Genomic DNA, 13,824 nt, shown 5'->3' on the forward strand with positions numbered 1-13,824 from the left:
CCAAACTATAAGACAAAACATTGCACATGGATATCTCTGGCTTCCTTGTACAATCTTTCATATTATTGTTGGCTTTGGGAGAAAAATAAAATCTCTTTGACGTACTACCACTGCCAACTTTCTGTTCTCTCTTACCATGCATCGCTTAATCATTGCAGAGGGGAAGTAGGCTGCCTAACAATCTTGACTTGTCTTGGTCTTATGCTGAATAGAGGAGAGTACATATTGCTTTCAAATGAGGATTTAATATCATTTATAAAGAAGTTCTAGGTAGTTATTTCAAATAAGAGTATGGAATTTTAAGTAGAAATTTATTACTTGATTGGTAGTATTTTTTCGAAGTTGTTCAAAGCATTAAATTAAACAAGAAAATGAATTGATTTTCAGTACACATTTTTAAAATCATTTAATTTCATCATCAGATAATATATGAGATATATCTTAGTATTAACACATTTTTTGTGTTGATTCCATTCTTTACTTTTAGATTTGATTGTGTATGAGATTTTTAACATCAGTTTTGTAATTCATTATCACGGTTTCTTTTTATTCAGTCCTCTATTGCAATTGGTCTACATCTCTTTAGTGCTTTCTTCAATCCTAACAATGAATCAAGACTGTGGTTCAATAGGTTGATATCAGAATTTGCACACACAGTCAAATCCAGACATAAATGAATAGACATCTTTATTAACACACATCTTAAAAATAGATAATAGATGATATTTTAATTTAGAATAATCTAGATTGAAGTTTGTTTTGAATAAGATTATGTAACTCTCTTTTTCAGCAATTGAGATCATTTATATTTTCTCCCTGTCTTATATTGATGATAGATCATTGAATATGATGTCCAACGTTGAATTTTTTTTTTCGACATAATCTAATTAAAAAATTCAAGCTATTATCCTTAATGTTTAATTTATATTTTAAAATAAAATAGCGTATTCGTATTTTGTTTGTATAGAGAGTTTATTGATTTATACATAATATTTAATCTTATTACATTAAGTTTGTATAATGTGTTGGTTGGTTTATATAGAATATTTTTATGTCAATATAATATGTTGTATGTGAATTGTATAGTGTGTTGTCTCTAGTTTGTTGTGTTTTTATTGCTTGTTTATATATGGTATCTTAGTAATTACCAAGTTACTTGATTGATCATAGTTGGAATGAACTTTTAGGTAGCATAACATCTCTAAGTATATATTCTTTTAATTTGTAACTTTCATATTAAGTTTTAATTTTTATCAAATCAAAAGGATATTAGACATAATTTGCAAAAGGAAAAGGTGGGTGATAAAATGGTACTCTTAAGTGAGATATAATTTGATACAAGGGCCGTGTTAAAAAAAAGAGAATAATCAAATAAAATAGTCGCAAATGACAACTTCTTGAACAAATAAGCTCCTAATAGGTGAGAGTTCCCTCTACTTTAACAATATTTTTCATTATTGAAAAAAATGCAATCTTACCAAAATCACCCTACCTATTGGTGTAATTAAATATTACTAATGACACTTAAAATGTCTCCTACTTATCTAATTACACTTAAGTTTACTTAGGATAATACATTTGCATGTTAGTTGTCATGTAGACACCTAAGAATTTGCACTTTATTTTAGCACATGGTGTACCAAAATTCCACATGCGCATAGTTGTTGTCTCACACCTCTTTGTTGTCACCTTTATGTTCTTATCACATTATCACCCTCTAATTGTTGCACATATTGCACATACTTTGTTACCCAATGGAGGATGATCCACCTTTGGTGGACGTGATTACACATTGTTTGGTTGATAACTTATTTCTATCATCACTCCTAGTTATCATGCATTGCCTATATATTGAGGCACATCTACTTTGTATTCAATCCGAACATCAATTAGGCAATAGGTTATTGAGCTTTGCCCTCTTGTTGGCATTTTCGTTCTGTTTAGACAAGTTCTTCCATGGTATCATGTTCCAGGTAAAATTTATAAAAGAAAAAAGAGCTAACGAAATTAAAACCATCTCTGACGAAACATTATTGTAAAAAACTGTTCACCTTCAAATCTATTTAATCCCTAATAAGAAAAATATATCATTAAGAAAAATATATCATCAAAAAAAATACTTATTTGACTAGAAAATGATAAAAGTTTTTAAAAATTTGAAAATTGTGCATTTTATGTAGGATTAATGTTCACTCATTGTACTTCACCTTGAATGTTCTCTACTATGAAGTAGCATACAGAAACATATTACAACCAAATTGTTTTGCCTATACACTCCATGGGTATTCCATAGCCCAAGTCTAGGAACTTGTACAAAACGAGCAGCACACTTTTTCAAAGGACCTTTTAGAAAGCTTACAATATCCAGGTACTACTTAATCCCAAAGAAGCCCCATGTGGGGTGAAAGGTCACAATTACCAAAAGAAGGAGAAAGTGGAATTGTAAAGCGCGTCTGAGTGAAGTGGAAGGGCCCTGATATCGTCCTAAGGATTCAAGACTCAGAGGAAGTAATTTGTTTCTGGTCAAGACTCTCACTTAAAAAATGGTATCTTGTAATTCTTTTGAAATAGATTATACAAATTTATGCTCATTATTAATGTTTCACAATGTATTATATAATTAGAAATTAAGGTAATATCAGAAATATGCAATGTGATTAAATTATGAATAATAAAAGTTAATTTACATTAAAAACTAATTTAAATTGTTTACAAAGTATTATTTTAAAACTGTGAAAAAATCATTAAGAATTATGGTATCTATCTAACTTCAAAGTTAAAAGTTTGTTTAGATGAAAGGTGTAAAGGTTTACTTCTACAAACCTGGAATTGTCTTTCCTAGCTATGCATTCTACGACGGATCATAGTGGTTGTTGAGAAACATTGATCACAAATTTTTTAAACATAATCTGATCTAACAGAATGCATATTGATTGGCAATGAAGTTCCAATACTTAAAACAGAATTTATCAGTTATGAATGGAAATAACCATATTCCAAAAAAATAAATAGAAGACAACTACAGCTAAAAAGAGTAAAATGTTCAAGAAGTTGAGGATCAGAACTTTAACAAAAAAAAAAACTTCACACTGAGAATAGATTTCAGACTATTCCTCTTTGCTATGCATTACAAAGAATCCGCTCCTCGCCAGCACAGTGGCTAAATCCTTCAAGCCCATATATCTCTCTATTTGCTAATTATTATTTTTTAACTGCAAACAAAATGGCTTTGATGTAATGGATCCAACTCAGCTAGGTAAAGAATGTTTTCCCTTGGGAAATTTGTCTCTTTGATCAGAATCATCATTTATTGGGAGACTGCTGTAGTGGCCTAAATAGTACCAGTACTTGTCCTAAAAGAAAACTAGATTTTGAGCTTATTGATGTAATCAGAAACTCTCTGTGACGAGGGTCAAATGAATCAAAATCATAGATTTGTTAGGATTGAAAGAGATATAGAATTCAAACCTCTAGGCAGTGCCATTCTGTGCACCATATTTACAAAACTCAGCAGGGAAAAGCCCAAAATGAAAAAGACTAAATGCTAATACCAATACTGGCCACTACTACCATAGCATAGTATAGGGGAAGAGATCCAGTAGCCATTAGGGGTGGAATGACTGTTATAGAATAGAGTCATAGATACCCTTAATAGCCAGTCATACATAGTTGATCAATCATTTTTTGACTGTTTTGGTTGATGATCGACCCATTTGTGCATCACTATTGGGACATTTCATAACAACTACTGGAACATTTTACCACGAGTACTGGTGAGCAATTCATTGGACTCACTCACTCACTCTTCCAAGCATACAACAACAGTGAGAAGCCAGATGGGCTGCCGCCTACTTCACTTTCCATGCTGGCCCATTGCAGTACTGAAGAGGAGGAGGAAGAGGAGGAAGAGGATGAGGTGCTCTTGAAGAAGGTCTTCTCGGGGCCTTTCAGGCTGAACGCACAAGGAGGCGGCCATTGTAGAACAGATGGTGGTGAAGGCTGATGGTGGGGGAAAGTCGCAGCATTTCTAGATTTCGTTGAAGTCTGAAACATGAAGACTGCATGGCCAACACTTGGATTGAAGAGCCAATTGTGTACATCCCAAAAGACTTGTATTTGAGTCCCATCAACCTCAATTGTCTGATTGCCTCTGAATTTCCAAATGAGGTGCTTCACCTGCAACACAACTTGCTTGTCAACCCTCACATGTAACCTTGGCTCCTTTGATCCTCCTGTCTGGCACTCGATCACAATGTCATGAGTCCTCCCACTCTCACCAAATTGTGCCTTTGTTGTATAGTACTTCTTCCCAAACACATGCTCTCTTCTAGATAACAATGTGGGCTCATTGAAAGGAAACCTTGCATGGGTTTTCTTGTACGCCTCCTCTTGCATGTCCCCAAGCAACAGGATTATCTCCTTTTCACACATGAGAGCCACATAGAAACACTCCTGAGGCTCAGGGCCACACACATATTTAGCATTGGTTAAATCCCAGAAAACCTCCAGTTTCTGACCTTTGACATCAAAGCTCTTGGATCCTTGCTTCTTCCAGAAGAACCATGGCTTCATATCCACCTTGCACATATAATGGCAGCTTGGATCATTCACATGGACACTCAACCCTTGGCCCATCAGATTCTTGCACCATGTTATAGTCACAAATCTACAGATTCCTGCTAATTTCGTCTGATACAAGCAAGTGATCAGATTCTGTGTCATTCGAGAGGAAGATGACGACGACGACGACGATGCTGATGCTGATGATTTCTCTGTCACATGGGCACCGCCATAATCTCCAAAACAAGAAGGGAATGCTTCAGGCATTTTTGAGATCCAACTGTATGAATTTTTAATTTTTTGATGGAGGCCCTCTATGAGATATTTGTAGGTATCTAATACGGAAGCACAAGCCTTACAGCTGAACCTCTTCTACTAAGACCCAAAGGACTAAGGGGTAAAGATTCAAATATCAGATGTACATATCAGATTCCAATTTTACATATGGAGATGTATTCTACACGAGTGGATGCCAACTAATACAGATGTTATTATAATTCCCCAGAAAATCGGATCTTACAAACCCGCATCACTTTCAAGGATGAAAGCAACGAGAACCCAATTGCTGAAATCTGATCAAAGGGACGCCCACTTGAGAATTCTCATCTCCGCAGGGAAAACACAAAGAACCCTAAATGCTGAATCTTGACAAACAACAATGCCGCACATCTCTGAATCTTGCAGCATTCTCAATCTGAGCTTCATCCAATTCATTTGACAACGTGGAAGAACCCTAAAATGTGAACCAATGTGGAAGAACCCTGAGATGTGATCTAATGCGAAAGAACCCTAAAATGTGACCAAGATATATGAATCTAGGGAATTCTAGGCCCTGTTTCAAGATAGATCCTGGGATTTTATCAGCTAAGAGTTGGATCAAACAAATAAGACCACAAAAGCAATCAGATCGATGGATTCAATCTTGGCATAGACATCTAGGAAGGGCTTCCATTGTTGCCATTGTTGCTCCACAAATGCCCATGGAAGCTGCCTCGGTCTTTCCTGCTATGAATGAAAGACACAAGACAACCTAGCAGTGAATATGCTGCGTTGCCTTTCCACTGCCCTCTCTAGTCTCCTCCTTATAGTACAATTTAATATTACTCATGTCTATTCACTATGCATCACACCCCATGATAGTAGAACTTAATGTTGCGGTCTATTTTTTCAACATGTGAACAGACTACAAAGGACACAGTACATCTTGTTGGTCTTAACCAGATGAAATTTGCATAAACTTGCCCAAATAGGGATGGTGGACACCCTTTCAAAATTTCAATCCAGCAACATATGATGTTGCGTGCACCATAAAAATTAGTGATAAAGCTTCTTGTCTTGTGATAAAACAAAAATAAAATGGTGGGTAGTCTCTGAAGGGAATGGAAATTAAAAACTGAAAAGGCCCAAAAAGAGGTGCTTTTGCTTTGGGTTTTTCTTTTAATAATCCTTTCAAATCAAGCTGTAGTTGATGACAAAGGTGAAAAATGGAACAAAAAGCAGTAAAGAAATGTTAAAAGGAAAATGTTTAATTATGGGCCCTCTCGGTCTTCTTTCATCGGGACCTATTCCTTGGATTGATAGGTTGTTAGGGGAATCACTCGAGGATGAGCCATGTGAGTTGGAAAAGCATGTATGATTAAGCATTATCTTATTTTCTTGTTAAATAATTCTCTTGTCCCTAGGGCTTAGTTGGGCCTTGAAGGTGACGGTATCATTGAGTTGTTTGGCCTCCATGGGACTTGTTCCATCCATGTTGGGAAGACCCACAAGGATAAGCTTTGTTGTCATCTGAAGGATACTGGGATAAGCCTTAGTTGTGAGAATCAGCTAATACTTTGTCTCTTCCTTGTTGAGGAGATTTATTACGATTAGAATATGTTGTCACTTGGAACTTAGTCCAAACTTGTTGATTAGGATTAACATATGTTGTCACCTGAAACTCAGTACAATCCTACCCTGTAAAGATTGCTTCCTCAAAGGGCAAGCTTAGAAAGGGCCCCTAAAATAGTTGTGATTATATCGAGCTCTAATCAGATCTCTCATGGAAGTGAGTTGTGTCTTGGATTAAATTATAAGATTGTTGGGGTTGGCTAATATGTTATATTTATATCTTAAATGGTCTAGGAGTGTCTTTGAAGTATGATTTTTAAGGTATAATTAGATTATATATAAAATATGGTAGTTGTGGTGTAAAAATAATGTATATTACATGTTATCGTTTGTATAAATTTTTTATATTTATTTTGGTAATAAAAATAATTATAGAATATATAATGGTTCTAAATATCATGTCATGAGAATCACAAAAGTATAAGTGCGTGTATACATACGTACGAATGCGTGCATGTGCATGCACACACACATATATTCAAAGTATTCTTTATTTGTGTCTCAATATTATATCATTGGCTATAAGGTCTACAAGACTACTAATAGTTCCAAGGACTCTCTTTTATTTGTTATTTTGTTATCTAAGTTCTTGTGTATCATTAACTCTAAATGTTACTCCTCTTCATCTTTTAAATTGGAGATTGTTACTATTTTTATAGCTTGTTTGTGCTCAAATCATTTGGTCAAAATTTGCTCTTACATCAAGGGTCATAATTTATTTGATTTGTTTGGGTAGACTTGATCCTTCTTGTTATTTGAATGAGTACCATTGGAAAATGTCATAACCTTATGAATAGTCTACAAATGTCAATTAAGCCCTACAATAGTTGCTGACATAATTTTAAAGGCGACATGGTAAGCCAAATATTTGATTTTATTAGAGCTCAAGCTTGAACTCTAATGTTAACAAGACTCATCCAAAACATGTTACTTACTCATTATTTCAAGAATTTATTTGTGATTGGAGAATATTGAACTTTTAAAAAGATAACATGTTCTAAACTTAATTTACTAAAGAGTTCTTTTAACTCTAAAATCTATAACTGTAAAGATGAGTCTAAGCACATTTCAAATAAAAAAAATAAAAGAATAAGATTTAGGAGTCGAGTTGACCTCAGTAGGAAAACACTACAAAGGGAAATAAAGTAAGATAAACTTGTTTCCTTCAATATCTTACAACAATAATGATAGAGAAAGGAGATCTAGAGGAAGGATAATAATGAAAAACTTATATTCTTCTCTTTATATCATGCATATATTATCATGGGGTAGAACTATAAGCAAATAATATAAGTGTGAGATTTTTATATGACTGTAATTGTATTTACTTCGTGTAAAGGTTTCCTTTATAGTTGCGGTAATGTTTAGTCGATGTGTTGTCATCTCATATAATTATGTTAGTATCCTTAGTCACTTCTAAAAATAAGTTCTATAACTATCAACAACACCCTTTACAACTATAGGTACACTAAGATGGATATTTTGAGACAAGTTGGTGTTTGTGAGATATTTAAGCATTTGGCTTAATTAATCCTAGTTAATTTATATGGTGTATTGTAATGTTTGAAATGTGTGCATAATGTATGTAGGTGCAAGGTGGTATATGCAACTAAAATAGTGAAATTCCAACAAAAGATGTACATATTATGTAGTTATTATTGTTTATGTAGTATTTTGGATACTCAAAATCTTCATAACTCTATTTTTAATTATATTTCTCACTTTTTAAGTTAGGACTAGATATTTTATACTATCGAAAAGATTGATTATAGTTTACATGTGAATGAGAGAAAAAAAAAACTAGTTAAATGAGAATACAAATATTTTAATGTACAAAAATATTATCATAGAAAACCTTATTTAAATTACTTAAAATAATATGATATTGACATCTACAATAATAAAAAGAACCAATAATAATAAAAATATAATTATATTAATAAAAAGTTATATTATAAAGTATACTTATACAAACAATAGACATATCAAATATTTAAAAATCAAATAAAATTTTATTTTTAGGCAAAACACTTTTTTGTCTCTAGAAAAGTGCACCTAAACAAATTCACGCACCACAAAATAGTTTACTATTACCAAAAGACTTAGCTTTCATTTGATGAAGATTGTGGGTCATTGGATCATGCATTAAGTGGCCTACTCCTTGGGATTATCCAATAACATTTAACTATATTATCAAAAAATGCAACCAAATAGAGTGTGTGTCTAGATGGGCTGGCTCACCATATGTTACACCAAATTTTGTCCTAGTCTTGTCCCCTTCTCAAAAGTATCACTTTAACTTGGATAGTGGTGAGATACTAAACTATAGTTCTTTAAATGATTAAAAATAAATAAATAAAAAGTAACCACAAGAAAGATTTGGTATCCCCATACCATGGTACAAAGCATGACAAGTAATGATTCTCTAATTGACAAAAACCCAAAAGCTTGCAACCAAAACAACTATAATAACAATACAAAACTTTTTAAAATGGGTTTGGCAATAGTAAAGCGAGGAGGTGAGCTTCATAATTCTCTAGGTAATAATATAAATGTCTTTTCTAAGGTTGCATCAAATTATTATGGAGCACTAGGAGTCATGGTATACAATATTTTAGCTTTAAGGTGCAAATATGGAGGGAAAATTTCATGCACGTAGAATTCTTTTAATTTTCAATAATATGACAAAATTTGTCAATCCTTGTGTTATGGCGAGAACCTCGGGCAACAACTATGGTATAAAGGCTCCATAGTCAATGAAATTTTAAGAGTGAATGGCCCATTTCTTATATTCTAATCTCTTTATTGAAGTTCTTGTATTTTTAATTTTTGTTTTGTTCAACTTCAATGTTGCAAGACAGCTAGGCAACAAATCCAGAGGTTGACTACAAAGTTTTATATATCTTGAATGGCCAACTTAGTCAAAAACTTTACACTTTTTCACATACTAAGATCAACTTTGCTTCATCATTCACTTCACTATCAATTCTGTGAAAGTTCATTGTTAACAACTCATCAAGTTTGATAATTTGAAAAAGAAATGCTTGGTTTTTAAATTTTTTTTAATGAATATGCTTCCATTTAGCTTCATGTCCTTTTTGTGGAATATTTGGATTGTCTTATGGTGTCCGTATCAATTTGATTCATTGATTTGGGTGGGGTAGTAATTGCAAGCCATAATAATTTTATTGCAAATCGATCACTTTCACTATTGTAGGTTCCTTGTTTCTCAATTAAATTCCCGTGATACTAAATTGCTAAAATCTAGCATGTATACTTTTCTAAAAAGAGTGGCATAATGGGAATGCATTTAAAATAGTTGATGGCAATGGAAATTTTTAGTAATGATTAATTAAATTATTATATAGTAAGTGTTATGTCAATATTTGTCATTTATGTCGGAGTTTTAGTCATCAAGATTCAGTTGTCATTCATGATGGTAGTTTTATATTTCTTTTTTACTTGTAGTGTATGATTTTTTCAAACAAGAGAAATAACAAGATTAAGTTAGGAGAATTTGTCATAATTGGACCACCAAAAATACTTATATCATAAGGTCGATAATCAATAGATTGTACATATGTCTATTGGTATCAATCAAATCCTCCATAGTAAGGAGATCCATGGGAATGTTATATGGATAGATCTTTGAAGTCGCAACTGTTTTTTTACTTCCTTGAGGAGGGGATTAATTCCTCCTAGAGGGGAAGGAAGTTCACAAGAAATAATAAAAGAAACATTTTTCTAATGCTCAATAACTTTTCTAGTGAGCAACCTTTGGGGCATTTTCCTGGCTTGAACCTAAATTTATAGCAACACATTAAGACAAATTGTGGCTTTAGATCAATTCAATGAAAAATGAGAATCCACATAGACTCCTCCAATAAAGTTGTGTTTCTATTTCTCACAATGCTAAATAAAACCTAAAGTTTGAAATCACTCCAATATTAGGTAAATGTTGATAGCATTCTTGGCCAATCACAGAGAATAGGGAACTATGACAGAAGAGGAATGTCAAATTTTAGATAGAAAGGCACTTGGAAGCATTTGATTATGCCTAGCACCATCGGTGACATTTAACATTGCAAAAGCGAAGACGATGTAAGAGTTGATACAAACCCTAGTGAAATTGTATGAAAAACTCTCTACTTCAAATAAGGTATTTTTCATGAAAAGTTTGTTTAATATGAAGATGACAAAAGGTGGATCTGTTGCAAATCATTTAAATGAGTTAAATAGTGTTACTAGTCAGTTATCTTCTGTGAATGTAAATTTTGATGAAGAAATTAAGGCTCTCTTGATTTTGTGTTCTTTGCTAGAAAGCTAGAATGGCTTGGTAATGACTATGAGTAATTCTATTTTTGGATCTAATAACCTAAAATTTGATGACGTGATTGGTGTTATTCTAAGTGAGGAAACCCGTAGGAAAACCTCAGGTGGATCTATATTAAGAAGTACTTTGAACACACAAAGAAAAGGCAGAATGACTGAGAGAGGAGGTAATTATGGAAATCATGGGAAATCAAGAGGAAAATCAAAGGGGAAAAGGTCTCAATCCAGAGGACTGAGAGATTGCCAGTATTGTGGGAAACCAGGGGATAAGAAGAAAGATTGTTGGACTCGAAAGAACAATGAAGGAGATAAACTAGAAGGAAACAAGGAGGCAAATGCAATAAGTAAACAATTTGAAGAGGATGATTTTCTTCTTTCTTTAGAAAGTGTTGATGATTCTTGGGTTTTATATTCTGGGGCTTCATTTCAAGCCATACCCCATAGAGGTTATTTTATCGATTATGTCTAAGGGGATTTTGGGCTTGTTTATTTGGGGGATAATGAACCCTGTTAGATTGTTGGAAAGGGAAAAGTAAAGATTAAGTTGCAGAATGGGAATCATTGGTTACTACATGAGGTAGGACATGTTCCAAGGCTGGGTAGGAATTTAATTTCAACAGGGCAACTTGGTGATGAGGATTGTGGTGTTACTTTAATGATAAAAACTGGAAGGTTTCAAAAGGTTCCCTTGTAATAGCAAAAGGTGTCAAAGTAGGCACCTTATATCTTTGTATAGGTCATACTGTTCCTTCTACTTTAATTGTTTTATAGAAAAATGAATGTTTAAGAACAATTGCTACAGTTGAGCAGGGAGAACAAAGGTTTGTTGTAGATTCTGATACAACGCTATAGAAAAACATACTTGGTCACATGAGTGAGAAAGGTATGAGATTACTTCATTCAAAGAAAGTTTTACTAGGTCTAAAATGTGTCAATATGGATTTCTGTGAAAGTTTTGTGTATGGAAAACAAAAGAGAGTGAGTTTTTGTGAAGAGTGGGAAGGAAAAGAAACATGAGAAATTAGAGCTTATGCATATAGATGTATGAGGACCATCTTAGGTATCTTCCCTTGGTGGCAACTAGAAAAGTATGGGTTTATTTTCTTAGACAAAAATATGATGTATTTCAAACTTTAAGAAATGAAAATGCGTGGTTGAAAATGCGACTGGTAAGAGATTAAAATGTCTTAGATCTGATAATGGTGGTGAGTATTGTAGTTATGAATTTGAAGATTATTTCTCCACTAATGGTATTCATAGACATAAACCTATTCCAAGGACTCCACGAGAAAATGGAGTGGCTGAACGCATGAATAAGACAATAATGGAGCATGGAAGGAGCATGACGTTGCATGTGTTGGAAGAATGAATGCTGATGATATTCCTATGGGGGAGTATTGTAGAAACATTATTTTAATGATATGTTCACGACTGTGTTTTTCATTGATGTCAACATAAAATTTTTCTATGTTATCTAATAGAAAAACATCGGTAAAGATCAAGTTGGTATGAACAAATCGTTGAGTATTTTCACTAGCATTGTTAAAGGGAGATACTACTAAGTGTCTATTATATGAAGCTAACCTCGCGTGCATAAGATATTAAGTTTGGAAAAATTTATGTAAGTTTTGGTGAAGACTGTTCTAAGATAGAGTTTATAGAAGCATGTTTTGGTAAACTTGTTATATCTCTTAGTAGATTTGTTATTCTGAGAAGCAAGGTTAAAGGCATGTAGAAGACATGTTGATGACATAGTTAAGCTCACTCATCATAATATTGCATGTATGAAAAGTTATTCGGCGACAGATTAATGTTATCGCTAAGTATTTTTTAATGAGGTCGTATAATAATTAACTGAGAAGGTGTATTATCTGACTTAGGAAATTGTTTTATGGATTTGGTATAAAGGAAGGATATTTTTCTTTGTTATGTATGAATAAATAGAAGAGAAATAAGTTGATATGCGAGGATAAGCAGAGCAAAGTTGGAGAAGACTTCATTGCTAAGGTTTTATTCTAAGATCCAAGGTTTGATATTTGGATCCAAGGTTTGTGACCTCTTCTATAAGGTCTGATTGAGAGGACAGAGGAAAGAGGATAAAGAACAGTACAAACAATTATTCTGCAAGGAATAGTTGAGAGATTAGTTGGACAGTGAAGTTTAGTGGTCTTTCCCTAGAAGCTGTTTGGACAGTGGGTCCTTTTGCCTTCCACAACTCCTAGCAAGGTTGGCACAACTCCTAGTAGGGTTGGAATCTCCTAACAGGGATTCAAAGTCTCCTAACAAGGACTCTTATGTACTAAATGTGTTTATAGACTCCTAATTGGCTCCATCCTCTAAAAAGAAATATATATTAGTATATCTTTGTGGGCATCATTCCCACGGGGGTTTTCACTCTGATCAAGGGTTTCCCTAGTTAACAAATCTGGTGTAATTGTGTATGTGCATGTCTTGTTATGGTTGTTGTTTACTTTTATTAAATGGTTAAGATTAACTAAGGTTGATAAATGTTTTAATTGGATAACTAATTCACCCCCCCAAGTTATATTGGTGGACTATTATTTCTAACAATTGGTATTAGACCATCAGGTCCTTGAAGATAAATTTTAACAACTTTGGGAGATCCATGGAGAACATATTCAGAAAGGATAGTCCAAAGTTTGATGGAACAAATTATGATAGCTGGAAGGAAAAGATGAAGATACATCTATTGTGTATGGGTCTAAGATATTAGATCTTGACAAAATCAGAAAAGACAATTATAGCTAGAAGTGCATTGCAAACTTGTACCGAGGATGAGAGAGAACTTTTCATGTGCAACATGAGAGCTAGAGAAGCACTATTGTTTGCACTTCTTGAAATTAAGTACAACCAGGTAAAAACACTTAATACTTCTCATGAGATTTGGAAAGCTTTGGAAAATTCTTTTTGAAGGTGATGAACATTATAAGTAATTGAGGCTAGAAAGCTAGATTTGTGCATTTCAAGATGCTAAAATGATGGAAGATGAATCTATAAGAACATATGTAGGCAGAATATTAT

The 13,824-nt window shown here is 33.4% G+C and overlaps 1 protein-coding gene across 1 annotated transcript; it reads right to left on the reverse strand.

Annotated features, from left to right (window-relative positions):
* Positions 1 to 3,417: 3,417 nt before the first annotated feature.
* On the reverse strand, positions 3,418 to 5,688 carry LOC149559232 (uncharacterized). The gene has a single exon (XM_089833165.1). It carries the CDS (start codon positions 4,825 to 4,827, stop codon positions 3,796 to 3,798), a length of 1,032 nt encoding a protein of 343 aa, XP_089689291.1. The 5' UTR covers positions 4,828 to 5,688; the 3' UTR covers positions 3,418 to 3,795.
* Positions 5,689 to 13,824: the final 8,136 nt, after the last annotated feature.

This window comes from Cupressus sempervirens, chromosome 5 (genome assembly GCF_028749045.1).
Source record: "Cupressus sempervirens isolate cs-2001-9-10 chromosome 5, ASM2874904v1, whole genome shotgun sequence".
Classification (NCBI taxonomy): domain Eukaryota; kingdom Viridiplantae; phylum Streptophyta; class Pinopsida; order Cupressales; family Cupressaceae; genus Cupressus; species Cupressus sempervirens.